Here is a 25818-nt window from a genome sequence, read left to right on the forward strand (position 1 = left end):
GGACTGCCACTAATAAATAAACTGAATTTAAAATTAAATAATAAAAAAGAGAAAAAAACTTTATTGACATTTGTTGTGAAACACTGAGACACTTTGGGAGTTATCAAAATGTCTTATCCATAAAAAATAAGTTTATATATAAAACTATTACTATATTAGTATCTCTTATTAAACAATAAGGCTCACAGTGTTTTTTTTTTTACCAGGAAGAGTTAAATAAAAATGTAAATTAAAACACATTTTCCAGATCAAAATTCTGAAAAAGTTGATTATTTTTACAAATATAAAAATTGCACATAAATGAAATAAAATATTTAGCTGAACAAATTTAAAAAGAGAAAATTATTTTAAATTTCGTAGTTAATTAAATCATTTGTAAAGTTCAAATAAATAAAGAATATAAAGTACACTAATATAATAAGTAGTTTTGCTACCTTAAATTTATACATTGAATCAAATCTGATCAATACTTTGACTGTGACGTCCTAATTTAGTTTTTTTAATGTAAGGCTGAAAAACTAAAACAAACAACTGTCTTTGTTTACTTATTAACTGCAATAATGTCACAGTGACGTCACCGAAGGGGAGTGTACCAGTCGCTCCCAGCTCCTGTCAGTCATACAATGACGTCATGTATCTGGAGCGTTTCCGGTGCAGGAGGGCGGGGCATGCGAGTTCCTACGGGAGAGACGCACAGATGCGTCACGACATCGGCAAATAACAGCTCCCAACTTCCGGGTACATAACGCCTGCCTTCAAAATAAAAGCCGACTAAAACGTTTTTACTTTTTTTGTTTATGATAAACAATTTCACGTGTCTACTTTTTAATGTTTTTTTTCTTTTACTTATTTCAGTCCTTTTAAAGAACGTTGGATTAACGTTTCATTTTTAAAATAAACTAAAACTGTTCTACAAGTACAGTTAATTAGGAAAATGAACACGAACTGCATTGTGATTGTGTAACACTAAAACTGTTTCTGTGCAGAAAGATAAAAGAAACATACATAAAAACACCCCGTAAACATTAAAACACAGTACCATTATATGCATGTTTTATTCACAAAGGAATTTAGCAAATTCTGCAAAAAAGTTTGAGCTCACGTAAATGTGTTAAAAATCTTCACTTGTATGTCTGAAGTAAAAGTTTTATTGAATGATGATAAAGTAGTCTGCAGTGTACAAATAGAGGAATAACTAAGATATTTCTTAGCAATGACAATATTTTTTTTAAATTTCTTGAAAGTGACGATCAGTCCCTGAACTGCCTTTTATAAAATTGTTGATTTTCTATCTATCTATCTATCTATCTATCTATCTATCTATCTATCTATCTATCTATCTATCTATCTATCTATCTATCTATCTATCTATCTATCTATCTATCTATCTATCTATCTATCTCATTTATTTGGTTCTTCAGTCATATTTGTGACTCATTTGTTAATTTACTGTTGTTAAGTTTCTGATTTTTGTTTCGTTGCATGTTTTTATATTGAATTTTGCATCATGATAAATCGTGTCTGTGTTTAAATTAACTAATTTATGCATCTTAGTGCATTAATTTCAACATATTTGCTGTTATATTCGATGGGGAGTGTATTGATGGTTGAACTGACTGCAGGTATTAAACTGGACTGGTCTTTTATTGTGAAGGTCCTTTGACCGGAAGCAGGGTTTGATGTGTTTGGCTTCTTTTGGTTGATCCGACCTGGATTCAGCCATATTCCCACTGCTCAGCCACACCGGCAGGCGCTTCAAATAGTCCAAAAACCGCCTGTAGTTCACCGGAGTGCTGCCTCCCGGTTCTGATCGACATTTTGAGTCCGACCGAGCCGGTTTCGGAGCTCCTCGGACCCGCTCCCGGACTGCTAAACCAAGCTGCCGACATGAAGCAGCGGCGGTCAGCCTGAGAGAGTCGACGCTCCTCCCGACGTCCCGATTTCTGAGAGGAAAGTCCAGATTTATCGGATTAAAGCTGATGCGGAGGGCGGAGAGACGCGGGCCTACAGGCTGTTCGGAGCGACGGTAACCAGCAGAGACGCCCAGACTCACCGAGGTCCCGGCGGCGCAAAATGTCGGGAATGTTGTCGCGGAGCTAACGCGCTAGCTAGCTGCTCGTAGCGTACTCGGCAGGAAGCGGAGCCTCGGCGGCGCGCACTCCGGTTCGAGGGACGGGCCGGTGGCGAGACTTTCCACGGGACTACGGGTCGTCCTCCCCCCGGTCAGGATGTCCGCTCAGGAGCGCCTGAAGCGGCTGGAGGAGCTGCTCCTGGAGCAGAAGGAGGCTGGATGTCTGAGCGTGGAGGCGCTGCTCGACCTGCTGCTCTGCTTCTACACCGAGTGCACCAACTCCCCGTTAAAGAGGGAGAAGCACATCACAGACTTCCTGGAGTGGGGTAAGAACCGGAACCAGAACCCTGTAACTGCGCACACATGACTTCCCAGGACCCCCTGAAGGGAGCCCCCTAAGAGGATGCCACTTTCTGGTCTGGAGAGAACCTGTCTGGGTCTAGAAGCCCTCCTTGTGGGCTGTCAGGGTCCGGACAGGTGTCACACAGGTGTCAGGCAGGTGTCCGGGTCCAGACAGGTGTCACACAGGTGTCAGGCAGGTGTCAGGGTCCAGACAAGTGTCACACAGGTGTCAGGCAGGTGTCAGGGTCCAGACAAGTGTCACACAGGTGTCAGGCAGGTGTCAGGGTCCAGACAAGTGTCACACAGGTGTCAGGCAGGTGTCAGGGTCCAGACAAGTGTCACACAGGTGTCAGGCAGGTGTCACACAGGTGTCAGGGTCCCTGGGAGTTTCAGCAGACACCCAACAGGCCAGGAGATGTCTTCAGAGTCCACCCACTGTGGGTGTGATCCTGCAGGGAAAGGAGGGGTTCAACCGCAGAAATCCATAACTCAGCTTCTAATAATATATTTAAATTTGTTTTTGACCACAAAGGGGTTTTGGAGGGTTTGGGATGTTCCTTCAGTGAGGATCCAGGGTCCTTGAGAAATGTCAAGGCCTTCAGGGGAGGTTCCAGGAAAAGGATTTTGGGTGGGGTGAGGGCCTGAGAGCTTCACGGTATCTTCTGGTGTGGATCTGACACAGATTTGGACTTTTATAGGGTTCTTTTCCTCCAGGGCAGAACCAAGGACTCCTTAGAGATTCTTGAGTCTTTCTGAGGGTCGATACAATTTAAGAAGCTTTCAGAGATGGTTAGTAGTTGTGAAAACCAGGTTCTGGTTCTGGTTTAGGACGAACAGAACCTGTTGGTTTTCAGTGCAGATGAGTGCAGAGACTACAGCTGCTCCGTGGCCCAGTTTGGCCCAGTTTGTCCTGGTTCAGCCTGTCCCTGTTTAAGAGTCTGTCCTGATTTGATGTGGCCTGGATCCAGCAGCTGCTTAAGTCCTGGATGGTTCTGCCTCTGATGGTCAGACTGACTCCGACTTTTATTACTAATTCAGTTTAGAGGTTTAAAGAGCAGAAAACAAACATTTATTGTTATTGGACAAATGGATGGATGTCTGCCATAGAAACTGATGTGTTTCAGGTTATTTGGATCTGTGTAGAGAAGTAAACCACACACACACACACACACACACACACACACACACAGACAGAAGTTATCCAGGTTTATTTTGGGTTATCTGGCTAAACAAAACCTCAAACTCTAACAAAACATGCAGTGAATGCTGAGCGCTGAAACTGAAGTTTAATGTTAATCAAACAAAATAAAATGGGCAAAGTTAAAAGATAAAATTAATAAAAGCTTGAAACAAAAATGATCACAAAAAAGCTGAAAGCATGAAGCAGTTAAAGTCCAGAAGAAACTGCAAACAGGAAACCAAATCGTGACTCAGCGCTCGCACCATCAGACGTGACGAGCAGGTTTCAGATTTCTGGTTGGAAAGTGAAGGTTTGGGTTCCGGTTTGGATCCAAAATGGATCAACTTTGATTGATGATCTGCTGAATGTTTAATATCATACAAGCCCCTGCTTTAATTGGCTCATTAAAACGTCTGTCGGTATTTTAAATGCACCTGGTTCCAACAGCACAGGTGTTTATCAGTTTAAAGATGAAGTCGATCCAGAAAAGGAAGAAAGTTAACAGGCGTTGGTTGCTGTAAAACATTTAAATGTTTCAGTCGGGAGTCATTCTATCTGGGATGTCCTGAGGTGAAACATTTGGTGAAAGGGTGCGGCCTTGTGAAGCTACTGCGTGGTATGTGTTCATCATACGTTACCATGGCGACACAGACCATAGTAGATCTGACAACATACCTGACAACATACTAACCCTTTAATCCTGCGTCGTGGCAGAGGTAAACCAGCATTTCCTCTAGAGCCGGGTCTGATTGGACAGCGAGGCCACCGTAGCTCCGCCCCTCACGCTGACTCACATCAGCATCTGAGAGGCCGGCTTGAGCTGCTGATGTTCTGATGGACCCTGCAGGTTCCTGAGGGTCCAGCTGCTTTCAGGGTGAAGGAAGCTGCGGCTGCTCTGATGGGCTTTCTATTCTGGTTTCTCCTTCAGAGTGTGTGTGTGTGTGTGTGTGTGACCCAGTTAAAACTGATCCCTGATCAGATGAATTAAAGATGAGTGAGGAGCTGCCAGTCTGCAGGGTCCTAGTGCCCCCTCTGTCAGTCTGATTTGTTCAGGATCTCGTTTTTGTTTGTTTTTCTGACACTTTGTGATCAAATGTTTGTGTTTGCAGTGAAACCCTTCACCTCCAGAGTCAAGGACATGCGTCTGCACAGAGACGACTTCGAGATCCTCAAGGTGATTGGACGAGGAGCTTTTGGGGAGGTAAGACTTCCTGTCCGCTGTGACTGCGCTCAGATGAGTGTCTGCAGAAACAGCTGTGTTCACATGTGGCTGATGGTTTTCATGGACAGAAAGACTGATGGAGGTGTCTCATTGGGCTGCTGGGGACTAGTTGGTGAACAGCAGAGACTAAGTCCTGTTGCTTGAATATTAAACAGACAAATTCTTATCCCTGAAGTCTTAAACCCATCTCAGGTTTGTTGCAGGCGTCTCCAACCCGTCTCGAGCGTTAGATCTGTGTTTTGACCCCTTCATGGGAGCTTTCCTCTGATGGAAAACATGTCCAGGTCTAAAAACCATGCTACACAATGAATGGCAACAAGAGAAACTGCAGATTCTGTGAGGGATGAATGACTCTGCTAACTAAAACAAATTGCGAGCAAAAGGTTAGCTTAAAGTAGCTAAATGTTTGCTGAATGTAGTTTTCTTGCAGTTTTGAGTTGGTGACCTGTAGTCACAGCCCAGTAAAATACTACCTTAACTCAGGTGTTACACAGGTGGGTGTTTTTCTTGAAATCATGAGCAACTTTTGAGACTTTTATCAATTAAATACAACTCACCAAAACAGTTTACAGCCAGCAAGAAAAGTTAAATGCACCAATTGAGCTGAACTATGATTTGACCCGCCTCCTTTCAGCGTCAGATGGGCGGATGAAATGAAACGCCTTCAGCAACTTTCCTGCACGAAAACGCCCAGGAACGTTCAGCTTCCAGCCGTCGCTGCGCGTAGAGAAAGACAAGCTTGTACTGACGTGTTGCCATGCGAGTGAGAATTCCCGACACTCCAAACATTGTTGAGACTAAACTGCGGGCTGACAGAACAATGAGCAGAGCGACGGCTGACAAGGATGTGAATCTGACACAGACAGGAAGCACAAAGACATCCTGTTGCTAATTATGTAATAATGCGTGTCATGAAAACATGGACATATAGGGGCGTTTCTAATTGACCAGCAAACGAGCAGATATTTCCTGACCTTCCTGGCTCCAGGTGCAGTTAGTCAGAATGAGCACGGAGCTGTGACTCACAGGAGTGAAAACACAAAGAGCATTAATTTCTGCTTGTAATTGTTTGTGTGTCTGCAGTCATTCAGTAACTCGCCACACAGCCTGATAACAGCTGCAGTCAAAGTCCACGCAGCCAAACTCTCCTCTGTGCGTGAAAACAAAACTGTAAATCTTCTTTTATTGTCCGTTTCATTCACTCAGTTTTGTTGTAGATCTGAGATAAATGCTTCTGTGGACTAACAGCTGCTGATGGAAAATTATTCTGTGAAGATGTTTTATTAACGCCGAGCGTTAGATTCAGCTGCTGGTTTTCTAACACAGAACCAAACGGTTAAATCAGGACGTGGTTCCTCATGTTAGCTCATATTCATACGTTCACCGTTCATCTGTGGCAGCAGCACCAACCAGAGAAACTGCCGTTACAGCCGAGCTGAAACTGAGCAGTGAAAGCTAAAAGCAGCCAAACACTGGTTAAAAGCTAAATGTAGCAAAGTGATAGCTGGAAGCTAAAAACTGTGAAAGGCTGGGGCAGGAGTGTCAGACTCCAGGCCTCGAGGCTCTGCTGTCCTGGAAGTTTTAGGTGTTTCTGCTCCAACACACCTGATTCAGACGGTTTAATCACCTCCTCACCGAATCCTCAGGTTCTCCAGCAGCAGAAGCACAAGTCTTTCATTTAAACCAGGTGTTTTAACGCAAGAACACGTCTAAAACATGCAGGAGAGCGGAGTTCGACACCCCTGGGCTAAGGAAAAGGTTGGCTTAAATCTAAAAGTAGCAGAAGGCTAGATAGAAGTTAACGTAGCAAATGGAAAAGCTAAAAGTGACAAAAGACTAACTAAAAGCTAAATGTAGCAGAACAGTTGCTGAAACTAGAAGTAGCAAAAGGCTAGCTTTAAGCTAAAAGGAACCAAGAGATAAAATTAGAGCGAGAACGCTGAAACATTTAACAACCAGAATGTTTGTGGAGGAATCAAAGAGCTCTCCGGGTGGGGAAAATATTAATAAATTAAAGTTAAATATTTAAAAGTGCAGCCGTCTCCTGACTGAGCTGAATGTTTCGATGAATGAACGGCTGAAACAGTCTGCAGAAATGGTTAGAAATGTACGGAAAATAAAAACAATAGGTGAACAATTGTTTGCTGACTCAGCAGAAGTCATGAGCTGCAGATGTTTCTCGTGGATTAAATTTATTTATTACCATAATCTGATGCTGGCAGCGGATGATTTGTCAGACCGCTGTTTGTCTGTTTGTCAGGCTTCAGGGTGAAGTTTCCCTGATTTTTCACATCGTTTTCATAAATCAGCTGCTTAAAAAGGACGAGTTGTCTCCTGTCCATCCTTTCTGTCGGGTCAGCATGTTGCTTTTAAAGCAGATCGATGGAAATCATGTTTTTATTGACAGGTTTTTACAGTCCAGAACATCATTTGTTTTATAAAACCAGACTTCTTAGTTCTTAGTTTTTGATAAAATTGAGTCTAAAATGTTTTAATTTTGTCCTCGGGCTGCAGATAGGTGCTCTCTGTCACACAGCAGAATGGTGTCAGAGGTTTAAGGTTCAGACTCCATTTTAACGCAGAAAGACTCGTCTTCGTGTTTCGTGCTTCCTGTCTGGTTGCCGTGGAGACGATGAACAAACGATGTTCCATAAATACAGAAAATGACTCGTTTCTTCCGAACTGCAGCGTGACAAACACCTCGGCTGTCATCGCGGTCGTTACGTGGTTTTATTTCGGCTGTTTGGAACTTGTTGGGTTTAGATCAGCTGTGGGTCAGCACCTTTGGCGGGTCGCACGTCAAATTCTACCCGAGTGACCGCGAGGCTCGATCTGTAGTCATGTGCTCTGACCGTTACTGCAAGTTCAGCTTTTTACTACAGCTTTGGTAGTTACAGGTTTTAGGAACGGTCTTGTTAATTAAGCCCTTTAGTTTTTATTTGGCTGATTTTGCCTTTTAGCATCAGTTTAGCTGATTTTAGCTTTTAGCATCAATTTAGCTGATTATTAGCTGTTAGTGACAGTTTGCTGATTTTAGAGCGAAGCATAATTTCAGATAATTTTATCTTTTATTATCAGTTTTGCTGATTTTAGCTTCAAGCATCATTGCCTTCTGCCAAGATAGGTTGTTTTCAGTAACGTTTGTTTGTTTTTGTTTGTTTGTGCACAACCGTAAAAAGTAATGAACAGATTTTAATGAAATTTTCAGGAGGTGTTGAGGTTGTCACGGAGAAGAAATGACTAAATTTTGGTGGTGATCTGGATCACGGTCCGGATCCTGCAGTGTTTTAATGACCCTGTGAGTTCCTCAACAAACAGCGATGACATCACTGATGATGTCATCGTTGATCCGTCCCATTATGACATCACACTGATGATGGGTCTTGGCGGAGGTTTGAGCTCTTCGAGTTCTTCTAGTTTTTGTAAATTTTGTTGACTTATGTTCTGCTTGTTTCGACCTGAACGAATCATTCTTCAGTTCAGTTCAGTCGTTCAGCGACAGGTGAATTTTTAATTTAAGGTTTTAAAAAGTTCGTTCCAGTCGTAGCAGACTCGTCCTCCGTCGGGTCGCCCTAAAAGCAGTAGGTGAGATTTCTGAATCTGAGCACGTAGACCGGCAGCCACAGCCAGATGGAATTTCCCCCTCGATGTGACTCTTCCAGCTATTTAAATTAAAAAGTGCAACATTTATGTGAACGGCCATGTTTTAAAAATGTGTGTTTTTTACTTTCTTATGTTTTTGTCTTCAAAGTTTGACTAAGACTCCTTAAAGCATCAGAACTTTTTCTGGTAAATTTTATAAACATCTACCAGCATTTGTTTAAAAATAGACTTTGTTTCAGTTCTGGAAACTGTGGTTTTAACCGTTTGGCTAAAAAACATGGCGGACCAGCGCCTAATATCTCTCAGGTCCATCTTTGCAGACATTTTAAACGCGTTTCCCCAGAATGGGAAGGATGTAAACTGGGCCGGATCCAACAGGATGTGGTAGTTTCCGGGGCTTCCTGTTCACACTGGAGCTGCTTTCTGGAGCTTTTCACTTTCGGCTGCAGGTTGTTCTGCAGGGGCGCGTCCAGCCTGAGAAACGCCGCCGCCATTTTTAATTCCCGCAGAACGCTCTGTGTGCCGAGCAGCCTGTTGTGTAACTTCAGCAGCTGCGCTCTGCTGATGTGTGTGTGTGTGTGCATCGCCCACATACCAGAGGAAAGGTGTGTCACAGCCACACCTGTCCGCCGCCTCAGGATTTAAACACACTCGTGTTGTGTTGCTGTACCTGTGAGGACCTCGGTCCTCACAAACACACGCTTCACAGCCGCTCGGTACAGGAGTGTCCCGGTCCAGGTATTCCAGGTGTGGCAACATCTTGAAATCAAAGCCTGAAAATTTACACTTGTTGTTTCAGACGTAAACAAGTTTTTAACACGGCAGCTGGTCCACTGACCCTGTTTACTGTTTCTCCTGCAGTCAGGCAGGAAACCATTAATGTTTAATCTGCATTAATAATAATTAAAAGCTTCGTTTCATCCCAGAGATCATGGAGCCATTTTGGTCAATCATTGAAAACAACGACTCTCAGCTGCTACCACCTCAGATGTTTGCTAAATTTACTGACTCATAGACATTTCAGTGTTTTTTAATTTTTTTTAGGTTTGTCTGCTTTTGCGGCCATCTTGAATTGAGCAGGTTTTAGTCTCCAACAACGTTTGAACTCAAAAGGATGTGCACGTTTGTGTTTAGATGCTTGTTTTTACTAAAACAAACATCTAAACTGTATAATTTAAGGATCTAGGTTCCATAAATGAAACAGAGGCAGATGTTCACTGATGGTCCAGATGTTTCTGACCTCTGCTGGTCCCTCTCGCCTCTCCCAGGTCACGGTGGTGAAGATGAAGAACACGGAGAGGGTTTACGCCATGAAGATCCTGAACAAGTGGGAGATGCTGAAGAGAGCTGAGGTGGGTCTTATCTCCGTCTCCTTCTCACGCTGCGTGTGGCGTGGAGCTGTGACGTTAACGTGGCGTCCTCTGTGCAGACGGCGTGTTTCCGGGAGGAGCGGGACGTCCTGGTGAAAGGAGACAGTCAGTGGATCACAACGCTGCACTACGCCTTCCAGGACGACAACTACCTGGTTGGTTCCCGTTTCAGCAGAGCTCTGAGTGTCTCGGTCCCGAGGCTGAGGCGTTAAGATCTTCTCCACATGTGTGTCCTGCAGTACCTGGTGATGGACTACTACGTGGGCGGGGACCTGCTGACGCTGCTCAGCAAGTTCGAGGATCGACTTCCTGAAGACATGTCCAAGTTCTACGTGGCCGAGATGGTGCTGGCCATCCACTCCATCCACCAGCAGAACTACATCCACAGGTACGCTCAGCCGCCTGGGAGCCCTCCGGTTGTCATGGTAACAGAGCAGACACCGGAGCTGAGTCTTGGAGATTTTTGTGCCAAAGACAGGAAGTGTTTTGTTCCTGGCAGCAGTGTCCTCTGGGAGTTGTAGTCCCATCCTGCACAGGCCTTCGCCTTCCTTCCTGAAGCTGCAGGATGTTCAGCTGCTGCTCTTCAAACTCAACTTTATTTAAAACATGTTTGTGGCGCTTTCGGCTGATTTGCATCTCGGTGTTTGATCCGACAGAAAGACAGAGTGCTGATTGTTTCCTGTCAGCTAACGGATCAGTTGATGTTGTTTTCCAGAGACATAAAACCGGACAACGTCCTGCTGGATGTCAACGGTCACATTCGGCTCGCAGACTTCGGCTCATGTCTGCGCATGATGGAGGACGGCACGGTAAGATTCATGTGCAAGCATTCTGAAGGAAGGTGTGTGTGTGTGTGTGACAGCAGCCATCTGCATGTGCTGAAGTTAATCTTAACTGTTATGAAACCTCGGCGCCCCCAATCAGCCAGAATCATAAACACGAACATCCATTTCTCGCTGTGAGCCGATCAGCAGCCTGGAGATGATTTCTCTGTGGCATGTCAGCAGCCCGTCAGATTAGATGGAAAACTTTGGAAAAGGTCTTTGTTTGGATGCTGCTGCTGTGATGAAGCCTCTCAGCTGCTGCTCGTCTCCTCCTCCTCCTCATCGTCAGTAAAACTAAAGCTCTGTGATGAATGTCTATCCTTGCATCTGCAGCTGGGAATAAAAACCACTTCCTGGGTGTCCTGTCTGCCCGCCAGCAACCAGCCTTTATACCTGTGTGTGCACCCCCCCCAGTACACAGCAGAATCTGTGAAATTCAGAGGAACATCTGATGCATCTATGAAGCCGTTTTTATTCAGACAAGATTTCTGGAATTAAATGAACAAAAAGAGTCTAAATGGATATCCTGTTTGAGCGCTCTTACCCAGTTTCTTCTTCGTTTGTCTCACTGTGAAGGTTGGGAAGGAACAGGAACTGAATGTGTTCAGTTTGAATGATGCTCTCCTTCCTGCTGCAGGTCCAGTCCTCGGTGGCTGTGGGCACTCCGGACTACATTTCCCCGGAGATCCTGCAGGCGATGGAGGACGGGATGGGTCGCTACGGGCCCGAGTGTGACTGGTGGTCTCTGGGAGTCTGCATGTACGAGATGCTGTACGGAGAGACGCCGTTTTACGCCGAGTCTCTGGTGGAAACTTACGGAAAGATCATGAACCACGAGGTCAGGAACCCTGAGGCTATCACGTGTTCCCCACTTTAGTTCCTGTCAGTAATCATTTAGGGGTGTTGAAGTAATCCGATTACTTTTTAAAATGAGTCTTCATATTCAGAAAGTTCTCTCCTGCGTTTCCAGGTTACATGTTTGTCTCCAGACTCTTGTCCTACTTCCTTTTTTCTAAATCTGAACGTGTCCCTCAGTGAACGGACTCCTCGCTCTGATTGCACCCCCAGTCCCCCCCTCCTGACTTACTACCTTCCTGTTTTCTTTTCCAGGACCGTTTCCAGTTCCCCTCCCATGTGACGGACGTCTCAGAAGATGCCAAGGATCTGATCCAACTGCTGCTCTGCTCCAGGGAACGCCGGCTCGGACTCAACGGGATCTCTGACTTCAAGAGCCACCCGTTCTTCAACGGGATCGACTGGGACAACATCCGGTCCTTGGAGGCCCCCTACATTCCCGACGTGTCGTCCCCCACCGACACCTCCAACTTCGATGTGGACGATGAAGTGCTGAAGAACCCGGTGAGGAGCGGACCTGGAACAGGAACCAGAACCATTAATTATCCCAAAGAGCAGTGTTGACACGTCTTCTTGTCTTCAGGACATCGCACCTCCAGTGTCTCACACTGGCTTCACAGGGCAGCACCTCCCCTTCGTGGGCTTCACCTTCACCACCGAGAGCTGCTTCTCCGACCGCAGCTCCATCAGCCGGGCGGCGCTGGGGGTCCGGCAGAAGGACGGAGGAGACGGAGGAGACGGAGGAGACGGAGGGGACGGAGGGCAGGAGGTGGAGGCGTTTGAGAAGAGGATCCGCCGCCTGGAGCAGGAGAAACAGGAGCTGAACCGCAAACTGCAAGGTGAGCCAGGTGCAAGGTGTAAACCCAGCATTGATTGCAGACCTCCTGCAGACCTCCTGCAGACCTCCTGCAGAACTCCTGCAGACCTCCTGCAGACCTCCTGCAGAACTCCTGCAGAACTCCTCCTGACCTCCCCCTGACCTCATCTGTGTCTGCAGAGTCCACTCAGGCGCTGCAGGCTCCGGCTCGAGGAGGAACTCTGACTCGGGACAAAGAGATCAAGAAGCTGAACGAGGAGATCGAACGGCTCAAGAAGAAGCTGGCAGGTCAGTATCTGTAATCCTAAAACATGTCAGCACTCTCAGTAGTTTCTCTCCTTAAACAGTTCAGGTTGTGACAACATTTGGGTCAAAACACTCGTCCAAACGTTACCTCTATTATTTCTGTTATAACTGCAAACTGGAGGTAACTGGCCACGAGTTGAAAGGAAGGATGCTGTGATGGTTCTGTGCATTTTTTTTTATGTTGTTTAGTTTTGTTTGTTTTTGTTTTCTGCTCCACAACTGAATTAAAATTTAAGATGCCAACTTTTCTTCTGAGTACTTGTACCACAGTTTAAGTACTGTGGATTGAAGAAATGACGTTAAAGAAGCAAGCGTCCATTCTGTTCTATAATCTGAATGTTACAATAACATTCCTGTACAGCTGCAGTTTACTGAATGATGCTCTGATGTGGTTTTTGGTTTAAATCAGTTCTCATGAAACAGTCACGTTTTTAAATCCCACCTCTGTGATGTGGCAGACTCTGATAGGCTGGAGCACCAGCTGGAGGAGGCGGTCACGCTCAGGCAGGACTACGAGAGCTCCGCCTCCAAACTAAAGACCCTGGAGAAGCAGGTGAAGACCCTGAAGCAGGAGAAGGAAGACATCCACAAGGTTGGACCCTGAGCTTTTAAAGCTCCAGCTGCTCGCCTGATTCTGTCTCTGACTCTGTCGTGCCTCTCTGTCCCCGAGCAGCAGCTGGCCGACGCTCTGGAGCGTCTCAGGAGTCAGACGAAGGAGCTGAAGGAGGCGCACTCTCAGAGGAAGGTGGCTGTTCAGGAGTTCTCCGATCTGTCCGAGAGGATGTCCGAACTTCGCTCCTCCAAACAGCGTCTGTCCCGGCAGCTCCGAGACAAAGAGGAGGAGATGGACGCGCTCCTGCAGAAGATGGACACCTTGAGACAGGAAATCCGCAAGACGGAGAAGAACCGTAAAGAGGTGAGGAGGACGAGTTGGAGGGCTCAGTTTGCTCGTTGATGTCCTCTTTTCAAAGCTAAAGGCTGGAATGGAGAAGCGGGTAAAGAAGATGGATGGATGGAGTTTATCAGCTGCAGTTTCCGCTTTTACCACCAGAGGAAGATAAATGTTATTGTCAGAGATCTTCATGCAGGCCTTGATGATCAATAACACTTTTATTTAAATAAGTGTTGAATTTAGACCTCAGTCTGTCTTTTCTCCAACATTCACAGCAGGTCAGATCCTTCTGGAGTGCAATAAAATGAACTCCAGTTGATAATTAATTCATAAAAAAAACCTTCTGCCGTATGACATAAAACTGAGACTACTTTGGTTTTGTTTATTTAGCTCCTTCCAGCCTTTGTAGAATAACACATGTTATTGTTCTTTTCACAATAAGAGCTTCCTGTTTGTGTGTGTGTGTGTGTGTGTCAGCTGGAGGCTCAGCTGGATGAATCGAAGGCAGAGGCATCAAAGGAGAGGAAGCTGCGAGAAAACAGCGAGGTTTACTCCAAACAGCTGGAGACAGAGCTGCAGAGCCTGAAGGTCAGAGGCAACACCTCATTCTTCTCAAAACCTTCATCTGGTCCCTAAGGTAGGCATCCAGAGTCGAATCATCCTGGTTGTGGTTTTAGTCTCAGCAGGGTCGAGGAGCGGCAGCAGCAGGAGGAGGAGGAGGAGGAGGAGGAGGAGGCGCAGAGTCTCAGCAGGAGCTGTCCCGTCTGAAGGCAGAGCTGGACAAGAAAGTTCTTTTCTACGAGGAGGAGCTGCTGAGGAAGGACTCGGCTCACTCCACCGAGCTCAAAAGCCTTCGCAAAGACCTGCAGGAGTCTGAGGGGGCGCGGCTCGCCGCCAACAATGAGCTGCTGCAGCTCCGAGACAAGCTGGACAAAGCCAATAAAGACAGGTGAGGACCTGCACCAACCCGAGCGAGGATAGCAAAGCAAGGATAGAGCAGTTCTGAAGCTGACTTGTGTCTCGGCAGGCAAACTGAGATGGATGAAGCTGTTGCTGCTCTGAAGGAAAATCACGAGCGAGAGAAAAACCTGCTGACAGAAGAGAACCGTAAACTGACAGCTGAGACGGACAAGGTGAACTGATAACCTCTGAAATCCTGTTGGAGCGCAGAAGGCTGTAAAAGCTGGAGTAATATCTCAGTTTGTGGACCTATTGTTAATCTGTCTCGAACACATTCATCTCCTGCAGCTGTGCTCGTTCGTGGACAACCTGACAGCACAGAACCGGCAGCTGGAGGACAACTTCCAGGACCTGTCGGCTAAGAAGGAGAGCGTGGCTCACTGGGAGGCTCAGATTGCAGAGATCATCCAGTGGTGAGTCGCCCGTCTGACTGGCACTCTGATACTCATCCACCAGGGGGCGCTGTGTGCTCAGCTCTGTCCTGTCGGCTGTTTCAGGGTCAGCGATGAGAAGGACGCTCGAGGATACCTGCAGGCTCTGGCCACCAAGATGACGGAGGAGCTGGAAACCCTGCGCAGCTCCAGCCTGGGGACCAGACCTCTGGTAACAAACACGAACAGAACCAGTGGAAGTCTCCAGGCCCGTATTTTTAGGGCTTTTATTGTGAAGGAGGAAATTAGTTTCCCTGCTAGGTAACATTTGGCTGCTGTTCCACCTGTTCAGGTGTGACGGCAACAAAACACACATTTCCTGTTAAACCAAGCTGACTGGAGCTCTGACTGTATTATCTGTACTTCTTTCAGTACAAGTGTCAGTAGTACCTGAGTGTGTTGTGTTTTTTTACCTGCTGTCTCAGCCTGAGTCAGGAGTGGCCACGCCGCCTAAGAAACCCTGGCCTCCTATTGGTGGAGACAGGAGGGTGAGTTTGCAGCTTGAAGAAGCTTGCATGGCCCGCAGCTTGCATGTGGATCATTTGTAGTAGAAGAACCACCGAGTACGAGGTTCTGGGGCTTCTTTTGGGTTTCAAATGGAAATGCAGAGAAAATGAGAAGATCTTGGAATTCTTTCTGGGTTTAACAAAGACTAGAGGGTCTTCAGAGTCCTTAAAGAAGTCCTAAAGATATTACAGCTTGTCTTTAAGGCCAATAAGTTGGATTCTGAAGGAAAACCAGGAGCCACAGGGAGCGTTTTAGGAATCTCTGAAATGTTCCTGAAGTCTGTCCAGGTGTTGAACGGGAGCAGGGCTTTCAGGAGAACCGTGACCTGGGTGGGGGCAGCTGGGGGTAAATGCTACGATGTTGACATTATTGTGACATCTGAGGAACTTTAGATAATCCAGATCCAGCTCATATTTTCCATCTGCAGTTCAGTTTAAGTTGCAATCATTGCTGAAGAAAAACTCACTTTGCAGAATAATCTCGTTGGAAATGTTCATTCAAGCAATTTATGAAGTTTTGTTTTGCTTTGACATTCATAAACGGATCACTGGTCCGTTCCTTTGCACCTTTGTTGCTTTTCTGCAGTTTGAAGAATAAAACAGTAAAAGGAGGCGACGGCTCGTTGACCCCGAAGCTGCAGCTGTCATGAAGCTGCATGCTTTGGAAACATAATCCAGATTTGAATTTTAAGATGTAGTTAAACCCAGCAGCTGCAATTCTGTTATTGTTTGAAGAATCCTCAGTGACTGGACCCAATCACAACCAGGACCCTCTACTGCGAGACAGGGGGGGGTTAAATGATGCCATTTGTTGTTACGCAGCAGCAGCATTTTGTCACTTTTCTTTTTCATTATCTGCTCATTGGCTGCTCTGATTGGCCAACTAAAGGCACACAAATGTCATTATTTTGCTGCTATGCTAACCGATACAACACGTGAACTTCAGGCTGTGTCCTCGTTCTGTCCCCCCCCCACAGGACCCGCTGTGGAAGGTCCGCCGCAGTCAGAAGTTGGACATGTCGGCCCGCCTGGAGCTGCAGTCGGCTCTGGACGCTGAGCTCAAAGCCAAACAGCTGGTTCAGGACGAGCTGCGCAAAATCAAGTCTGCCAACATCAACTTGGAGAGGTCAGAGGTCACAGAGAGGCTCACGGCCCCCTGACTGAGCCGAGGCTCTGCCCTCACCTGCCTGTTTCTGTCTCTCTGTGCAGTAAGCTGAAGGAGTCCGAGGAGAAGAAACGGGAGGTGATGGAGCAGATGGAGAGTCTGAAGAAGGAGATGGAGGAGAGCCGCTCCCGCTCCGACAAAGGTCAGGTGACCTGAAGACTCAGGTCAAACCGAAACGACTCGAAGAAGCGGTTCTGTTTAACCTGTTGGGTCTCTGCAGGTCTGAAGCTTCCGGACTTCCAGGACCCCCTGTTTGCTTACTTCAACACGTCTCCTCTGGCTCCAGACCTCACCTTCAGAGTGAGTCCACCCCCACCCCCCCGAACACGCTGACCCCTCGCAGTTAGGACCACAAACACGTGTCTCAAACTGTCATTGCTTGTTTCTCTTTGTAAAATTGAGGCGTCACTTTGCTCCGCCTCCTCGCTGCTCGCCCTTTGGGAAGAAGTAAGTTTACCCGCCAGGTGACCCAGAATCTTCAGTCCACCCCCACCTGACTCCTCCTGTCAGATCTAACCGTGATCGTAGCTCAACAAATGACCGCACCCACATCACATGGCCCCGCCCATATGATTAAACCCCACCCACACATTGCTGTCTCTTTTCTCCCTTCTGTTAGTATTTTAAACTACTAAATACTACAGTAGTACTTCAGTAATCTGTAGAAATTCAGAGAATCAGAGTCCTGATTGGTTCATTGAACTCAGTAATTAAAAGCCTTTTAATTAGTTTTTCCTGTGGTGTTTTTCAGCCTGGAGACTTGGACGCCACCTCAGTGAAATCAGGGACCGCACCCTCCTCGCCTTCCTTTACCTTTGAGAACGAGGTCAGTCGTGCGTGCACGTTTCACACCGTCCGTTTACCGGCGGGTTCGCCTGTCAGGCTCAGCTGGTTTTGTTTGTGTCAACAGGACGGGAAAACTCCGTCAGTCCCTCCCAGCCCCTCCCCCACCTTACAGAGCTCAGCACTGATCGCGCCAAAGGTAAACTCCTACCTGCGCAGGTGTGTCGGTTGACTGTGAGAAAGAAACTGATCATGTTCTGGATTATTGGTCCGTTAGGAAACAGTTTGTCGTGTCACTACCAGGTGCTGCTGGAAGAAACGGATAAATAAATGAAGACATTCACTCATTTTATCTAAACCGCCTGTCTACATGGATAACACTGACGTATTTTAGCTCCAATCAGGGGATTCCTAAAGAATCAACAGAAGAATGAAGACTCTCTCAGGTGTTTCAGGTTTTTTGCTTGTCCTGTTTCTTGAAGGCGTGACTTTCAAACACTTGGTCACCTGCTGCAGATATTTATTTTGGTTTTAACCTAAAACAAAATTTATAATCAAACTGGACTGAAACTGAGTGAAAAAGCAGCTGAAGTCCAAAGAAGAAGAAGAAAGTCTGACTGCTTGGAAGGAAATCATTAACAGGAGTGGAGACTTCACATCATACTGTGTAGAACCAGCATTATGGGACATTTCTGTACAAAGTCCTGGAAAGTATTAGAGAACTTACAGGAATAATGTTTCTGTGTTTCTGTGTTTCTGTGGCAGCAGGTGTTAAATGTCAGCTTGTAGAAAAAGTTTTCCTTCTGCAGAAACTATGATTCATGCAGTTTATATTTTGTTTTTTTTTTCCAGCCCAAAGCTCACCAGCTGAGCATCAAGACCTTCTCCAGCCCCCTTTTCTGCACTCATTGCTCCTCCCTGATGGTGGGCCTCTGCCGGCAGGGCTACGGCTGTGAAGGTACACGAGTAGCTGTCAGCTCCTCTCTGCTCCTCTCTGCTCCGGTTACTGAGTCCTTCTCTACCTGTCACAAGGTGGAAGCTGGTCTCGTCAGCTAGATTTCCTGGAATCGGGTCCGGCCAGAACCATGACAGATGTTTCTCCTAAGATATTTAACATCTTTATTCATAGACAAGCATTTTTCCTCAGTCTGGTTGTGACTGATTCAGGGATTGTCCTCATCTGGTTGATGTTTATCAGGAGATAAAAATGAAACTCAGGATTAGACGAAACTACACAATCTTAATTTCACAATTTATAATAAAATCTGCATAAAAAAACGTTTTTAGATTCTTTTCCAAACAGAAATGAAGACCTCATCAGGAGTCCGTCTTTATTTCTGCGTTTATCAAACTAAACGTCTCTGTCCTCCCTTAGTGTGCTCCTTCATCTGTCACATCTCCTGTAAAGACCACGCCCCCCTGGTCTGTCCAATCCCAGCAGAGCAGGCCAAGAGGCCGCAGGGCATCGACGTCCATCGGGGCTACGGCACGCCGTACAAAGGCTACGTCAAGGTAAGACCTCGGACGCCGCGCTGTGCAGACGCCACGCAGCGCGGACGTGGCGCAGACGCCAGTGAAGCACCTTTACTTCAGCTCAGACTGCTTCTCTCCGTGTCAGATCCCGAAGCCCAGCGGCGTGAAGAAGGGCTGGCAGCGAGCGTTCGCGGTCATCTCCGACTGTAAACTGTTCCTCTACGACATTCCAGAGGCGAAGTCGACTCAGCCGGGCGTGATGGCCAGTCTGGTCCTCGACCTCAGGTAACCCGTGTCCTGAGAGGGTTTGTCCCATGATGACAGCTGAGGTTTCTAACGCTGATCTGAACTTCACCTGCTTCGTTTTAGAGATGAAAATTTGTCCGTCAGCTCCGTGTTGGAGTCGGATGTGATTCACGCCACCAAGAAGGACATTCCCTGCATCTTTAGGGTAGGAAACCCCGTCCTCTGTGAGTCCTTGCTGCCTGACCTTTGACCTGCTGTCTGTTCTGACCTCTTCTCTGCATCCTTGTTTCCGTGAGCAGGTCACGACTTCGCAGCTGGTCTCTCAGTTCTCCTCGATGTCGCTGCTGATCCTGGCAGAGAACGAAGCGGAGAAGAAGAAGTGGGTCCGGGTCCTGGAGAGTCTGCAGAATATCTTGGCCAAGAATCAGCTGAAGAGCCAGCAGGTCCACGTCCTGCACGAGGCCTACGACGCCTCGCTGCCCGTCATCAAGACCACGCTGTGCACCGTCGTGGTCGGTGAGTAGCGGCCGCGCCGCGGTGGGGGCGGGGTCTTCAGTTCTGCTAATGTGATCCAGGATGTCTGAGAAGGGTTTGAACCGGGGAGTTATTTATCAGTTATTTATCAGGATTTTCCCGTCCAGATTTAACAGCTTTAAGAGAAAATGAGTCCACAAACCTTTCCTGCTCCTCATGTGTTTATAAGGTTGGGATTTGCATTTAGGATTGTGTACATTTAAAAAAAAAAAAAACTACTAAAGAAGCTGACAAACTGCTTTCCATTAATTATCCTAAATTATATATTTATAGTAAAGAATTACAAATAAAATGAAGTCATTTAGGTTAAACTTAAAGTGACACATTTAGGTTCTCATATTAGTTTCTAATTTATCTTTAATTATAACAACTCTAAACTTTTCATTGTTGTAGCAAAGTGACATCATTTATGCTTTTTAGTGGAAAAGCTATAAAACGTCAGGTTTTAAAACTGTTTTCAGTAGTTTTCTTGTTGATTTGTTTGTTTTTGTTTGTAGATCGAGAGAGGATCGCTCTGGGGACAGAAGAAGGCTTGTTTGTGGTGGAAGTCACCAGAGACAGTGAGTCCAGATAATGTGCACGGCCAAGAATGCAGTTTTGGGCAAAAATCGGCTCAGATTTTCAAACGCTGGCTGAAGAAAACGTCTCTAACGCTCCTCGTCTCTCTGCAGTTATTGTCCGAGCTGCTGACAGTAAGAAGGTTTATCAGATTGAACTCATTCCCAAAGAGAAGATCATCGCTCTGCTCTGCGGTCGAAACCGCCAGGTCCACCTTCACCCCTGGGGGGTTCTGGAGGGCGCAGACTCCTCCTCCTCGGACAGCATCAAGCTGGGGGATACCAAAAACTGCCAGGTTATGACCACAGGTGTGCTGCGGCCCGGAGGCCCCGCCTGCCTGCTGGCTGCCGTCAAACGTCAGGTCAGACTAGCAGAAGGTTGGCCTGCAGCAGCTCTGTGGTTCTGGTCCTGATGCTGCGGTTCTGTCTGCCCCCCCTGCAGGTGCAGTGCTATGAGCTCACTCGAGTGAAGCCGTATCATAAGAAGCTGTGGGACGTGCAGGCGCCGGACATCGTGCAGTGGCTGGGGATGCTCCGGGACCGCCTGTGTATGGGTTACTCCTCCGGCTTCGCCCTGCTGGCCATGCAGGGGGAGTCGTCCCCCATCAGCCTGGTGAACCCGGCCGACCCGTCTCTGGCCTTCCTGGCCCAGCAGCCGATGGATGCCCTGCACGCCCTGGAGGTCGGCGCCAACGAGGTTCTGCTGTGCTTCAGCAAGCTTGGCATCTACGTGGACGGTCAGGGCCGCCGGTCCCGGACTCAGGAGCTGATGTGGCCCGCCACGCTGCTCGCATGCTGTACGTCACGTAATCCCGTTCTTGTTGTAGGACAGGTGGGACAGGTGCAGCCAGGAGGGTGTTAATAATATATATTTATCCTGTATTAGCTGGAAATATCCTGATGTTGCATCTGAAACTGTGAAAAGTTGCAGGTTTGATCAGCTTCCTCATCTGTTCTCGTCTCCTCAGGTTCTAACTCATCTCACCTGACGGTTTACAGTGAATACGGCGTTGATGTTTTTGATATTCACACCACAGAGTGGGTCCAGACCATCCCTCTCCGCAAGGTACAACATACGAGAGCTGAGCTGTCACGTGCACATCAAAAACCAAACTGGAGACGTTTTAATACAAGTGGAAACAGCTCAGATCAGATGTTCTCCCTCTGCTTGAATCAGCTGATTTTCAGCTGGACTCTGGGTCCAATCAGGTCCTAAAAGTCAGATTTTTTTCCTCTGGTTTGTGAACACATCATATTAGTTCTAACTGAGCATCTTTGGTGTGATTTAAAGTCCAGTTTCACTTTATGAGATCTTTAATGGGGAAAATGTAAATAATAAGATATTATCTGCAACCATCAGGTTATAGTTTGTTGTTTCCTGGGTTTGTTTGCTCTTTGTTGAAGGTTTGTCCTCCAGGTTGTCTCATATTTACCTCTTGTCTGTCCTCAGATCCGACCTCTGAATGTTGAAGGGACGTTGAACCTGCTGGGCTCAGAACCGCCTCGTCTGATTTTCTTCAGGAACGCCTCCTCAGGTAAATGTCTGAACACACCTGTGGCCTCAGCCCCGCCGAGCAGCTCGAGCTAACCTGTCTCACCTCCTCAGAGGGCGACCTCACCATCCCAGAGACGATGGACAACAGCAGGAAGTCGATGGTTCGAACCCGCAGCAAAAGGAAGTTTCTCTTCAGGGTTCCTGAAGACGAACGGCTCCACCTGATCAGGTAACTGATCCGCAGGGCACCGGTTGTCTAATCTCCTCGCTTCATTCAGCCCAAAAAACGCTGAGTCATCAAACTGAACCAAACAGTGAGGAGAACGAGACTTCATTAGCCTGTGTGTCCAGACCTCTGATGTGTCCTGATCTCTCATGTTTGACACGTTGGTTTACCTGCTGTTGTTGTTGTTTACCTGCTGTGTTTGTGTGTCGGCAGGGAGAAGCTGAAGGATCCAGAGTACAGGTCGAGAATGATTTCTAATCCTACAAACTTTAACCACGTGGCTCACATGGGACCAGGAGACGGGATGCAGGTCCTGATGGACCTCCCTCTGGTAACTCCTCCCCCCTGCTCTTCCTCCTGCTCCTCCTCCTCTTCCTCCTGCCGGCATGTTCTCCTCCCTCACCTCCTCCCTGAGCGGCTCTGTTCATCACACTGACTCCTCCTCTCTTCTCTCCTTCCTCACCCCTCCTGTTTGATGTTCAGGTTGGTGATCTCACCTCCCTCTCACCTTCCCCATCCCCCTCCTCTTCCTCCTCCTCCTCCTCCCGTCACACCCTCATCTCTCCTCCTTCCAACTTTGAGCACATCTATCACATGACGTCGGCATCGGCCGGCGCCTTCTTGCAGAAAGAGACCTCCTCTTCCTCCTCCTCCCAGCAGAGCCTCCTGCAGCCTTCCTCCTCCTCCTCTTCTCCCTCCATCTCCTCTATGGGAAGGGTAGGCCAGCTGCTGTCTTCCTGCTCCTGCTCCTCCTCCCCCTCTCCTCCCCCCTCAGCGGACGCTGCGGCAGGAAGCATGAATCAGAAATCTGATGTCTGCCGCAGCGTTCGCTTGTTTCACACTCAGACGTTTGTGGTGACAGTGATGTGCACGTGTGAGCACGCTCAGAAGACTAAACTTGGTGCTGCCAAAGTAAACAAACTGTTAGATCCTTTTTACTGTATTTAATTGTTAATTATAGTCTAAATGCTGACTCAGCACACTGTTTCGCTGTTTATAGTTTCTTTTATTTACTTTTTCAGACTTTTTGCTGTTTTAGTCGTTCCTAAATCAAAATCTGCAGCCCATTCAGGAGATATCTGCTACAGCTTTTAGTTTTTGTAACTTTTATATTTTATTTTAAAACTCCTCATAGAAATGAATCAAGATCTCCTCAGTTCTTTTTAAAAAATCTGCTTCAGCAAACTGGCTGTTTTTATCTTATTATGCTGCTTTTTGCTACTAATTTGCTGCTTGTTTGGTCATTTTACCTGCTGTTCTGCTAATAATAGCACATTTTGATTTGATGTTTTACTAATTTATTTTATTTTTTAGTTACAGTTTTGCTGATTTTCTAAGAAAAAGCTTTTTTCCTGTAGTTTTATTTAAGCCGTAACACTTTTACCAGATCAGCACGTTTCAGTGCGGATGAAGTTCTTCTTGTGGGAAGTGTTTTTAGAAATACGACAGTTAACGGGATTATTGGGGAACGTCTCACAAACTCGGGGCCAACGAGCAGAAACTAACATCCTGCTGCTCTTCACGGATAAACTAAGAACCACAACAACTTCCTGTGAGAAAAAACCAGCCTGCTGCACCGATGCTCAGCACGCAAACAGGCTGAAATGAAGTCTTTAATCTTTTTGAAAGTGTGTCGAGAAAGAACCATGACTTTAAATATCACCGTTTTCTCTCCTCTTTGATTTGGTTTTAGTTTGACTGTTTGGGTTAAATTAAATATAACAAATATTTGACAGAATTAAACATATGAATACAGCTTACATGTTAATCTGTGAATTTAAACATCTGTGGTAAAAAAACTGTTTGGAGTCAGAATTCAGCTGAGACATCTGGACAGATGTAAATAAGATTAAACCTTCAGTGACGTTTGGGTCGTTGTGTCTTCAGAGCGTGATGCACACCTCTCAGGACGACCCCGTCAAAGATAGGCCCCGCCCACTGTCCGGGATCTCCAGGCAACACAAAAGCAGGTCTCTGGTCTCTCGCGGAGCCTCAGGTAAGCTCACCTGGATCACGTGGACGACCCATGCCGGACAGGTCAGAGTTCATGTGTGTCCGTCTCTGTGTTTATTGGTTCAGATTTTGGGGGCGGAGCTTCATTCCGCAGGGATGAAGTGGACCATGACTTTGACCGAGAGGTAAGAGAATCCGTTAAAAAACGAGCAGCGATGATCCGGCCTGACCACACTGACTCTCTCGCTCTCTCTCTCTCTCGCTCGCCCAGCCGGACTCAGACTCCACCAAACACTCGACCCCCTCCAATAGCTCCAACCCCAGCGGCCCCCCCAGCCCCAACTCCCCCCACCGCAGCCAGCTCACCCTGGATGGTCTGGACTCTGAGCCCTGAGCTCCGCCCCCCCTGCATACACTTTAAGCCCCGCCCCCACAGACTTGAGCTGGGGGGGTTGTGCTTCATGAACAATTCAGGCTGAAAACTGAGAGTTTAACTTTTATTTTAAGGATTTTATTGTGACGGAGTGAGTTTGAGATTACTGCTGCTTTTATTCTGATGGATTTTACCTGCTGGGAAGCCCCGCCCTCTGGTTTTAACCCCTCCCTCCCTCCTTCCTTTCCTACTGATGGCCGCTGTGTTATCCAGATTGGCTATGGGGCCAGTCACTTTCTGTTCTTCCTCTTCTGTATTAAAAAACTTTCTGTTAAGCTTCAGCGTTAGCCGCTGAGCTAACTGTGGCTAATTCCTAAAAGACAGGAGGTCTCACTCTGAAGAAAAAAAAACACTGTATTAATTATTTTAAAGTTTTGTTAAAGTTGCACATCATCATTATCATCGTTGTTGTTGTAGAGGACAAATAATCTTTGATTTGTAAGTGATGATCTTTACTCTCCGCCCCCTCTCCACCTTTATTCTGACTCCGCCCCCTGCTCCTGTTTGGGGCAGGTGAGCGGCGTCGCACCTGAACACTACTGCTTCTGTTTCTTCCAGAATCACAACTTAAAGAATCTTTGTTATGATAAAACTGTTAGCAGCCAAAAACTGCAATAAACGAACCTGAAGAGAGTCTGAGCGTCAGTGTCACACCTGGAAACACCTGAGCAGGTACACTACACCTGCACGGGTACGCTACACCTGCACGGGTACGCTACACCTGCACGGGTACGCTACACCTGCACGGGTACGCTACACCTGCACGGGTACGCTACACCTGTAAACTGTAAAGTACACATTGAGAGATAATCTACCCAGGTTGGGACTGAGGTAGCAGTTTTAATAAGAATAATATTTTTTTATTTTAAATTAGATGAATTAAATATGTTAGCTGCTCCTGGACTCGAACCTTGTCCTCGCTGCTGAGATGCATCAAAAACTGAATTAATGGTTTAGTTTTACTCTGCTGTGTCTTTAGGTTTGTTTTCACAGATCTGGTTGTTTATTATTAAATATTCTAAGTGCTCCACATCACACAGCATCAACTCTGTTAGCAAAATATCTCTTGCGCCACTTGACGGATTATAATGCCTCTCTGAATAATTGTTGGATGGCAGCTTACTGACTCTAACATGGCTCTAAGTTAGCTCAGAGTCCTCCGCAGCTCGTGAATCTAAAACTCTGGCTTTAAGGCAGCGGGTGATATGCAAATATAAATAGTTTATAAATAAAAATAAAAGACGAGGCAACAGCCTGAAGAGAACAAATGTCTGCGGTCCACAGCTGGTAGAATTCTACTTCCTGTTTCAGGTTCTCAGTTTCAGTTTGGGTTTTATTTGGTTGCAGCTGTTTGAAAACGGCCCCAAAGGAGATTCACTCACTCACTTACTCACTCACTCACTCACTCTCTCACTCACTCACTCATTCATTCATTCACTCTCTCTCTCTCTCACTCACTCACTCACTCACTCATTCATTCACTCTCTCTCACTCACTCACTCACTCACTTACTCACTCACTCACTCACTCACTCTCTCACTCACTCATTCATTCATTCACTCTCTCTCTCTCTC

At 46.7% G+C, this 25818-nt stretch overlaps 1 protein-coding gene and 1 long non-coding RNA gene across 3 annotated transcripts; one reads left to right on the plus strand and one right to left on the minus strand.

Moving 5' to 3' along the window:
* The first annotated feature begins 1688 nt into the window (after positions 1 to 1688).
* Positions 1689 to 24878, plus strand: cdc42bpb (CDC42 binding protein kinase beta (DMPK-like)). Of its 2 annotated transcripts, XM_017427456.3 has the most exons (38): positions 1689 to 2397; positions 4703 to 4794; positions 9687 to 9770; positions 9848 to 9943; positions 10028 to 10176; positions 10504 to 10597; positions 11250 to 11450; positions 11723 to 11971; positions 12051 to 12306; positions 12465 to 12572; positions 13049 to 13182; positions 13264 to 13506; positions 13960 to 14070; positions 14160 to 14431; positions 14510 to 14615; positions 14731 to 14855; positions 14940 to 15045; positions 15299 to 15361; positions 16357 to 16505; positions 16589 to 16686; positions 16765 to 16844; positions 17296 to 17370; positions 17455 to 17526; positions 18180 to 18285; positions 18703 to 18839; positions 18946 to 19085; positions 19170 to 19251; positions 19346 to 19562; positions 20078 to 20140; positions 20252 to 20499; positions 20580 to 20934; positions 21106 to 21203; positions 21588 to 21672; positions 21744 to 21861; positions 22072 to 22189; positions 23746 to 23854; positions 23938 to 23996; positions 24083 to 24878. In XM_017427456.3, the coding sequence occupies exons 1-38, from the start codon at positions 2229 to 2231 to the stop codon at positions 24203 to 24205; spliced, it is 5190 nt and encodes a 1729-aa protein (XP_017282945.1). In that variant the 5' UTR covers positions 1689 to 2228; the 3' UTR covers positions 24206 to 24878. The 2 variants fall into 2 exon arrangements, with proteins under 2 accessions (XP_017282945.1, XP_017282946.1); XM_017427457.3 differs by lacking the exon at positions 15299 to 15361.
* Positions 24416 to 25082, minus strand: LOC119617972. The gene is made up of 2 exons (XR_005234484.1): positions 25023 to 25082; positions 24416 to 24984 (listed from the first exon to the last, which is right to left on the minus strand). It is a non-coding gene; the product is annotated as an uncharacterized LOC119617972 (long non-coding RNA).
* Positions 25083 to 25818: the final 736 nt, after the last annotated feature.

This window comes from Kryptolebias marmoratus, linkage group LG19 (genome assembly GCF_001649575.2).
Source record: "Kryptolebias marmoratus isolate JLee-2015 linkage group LG19, ASM164957v2, whole genome shotgun sequence".
NCBI lineage: Eukaryota > Metazoa > Chordata > Actinopteri > Cyprinodontiformes > Rivulidae > Kryptolebias > Kryptolebias marmoratus.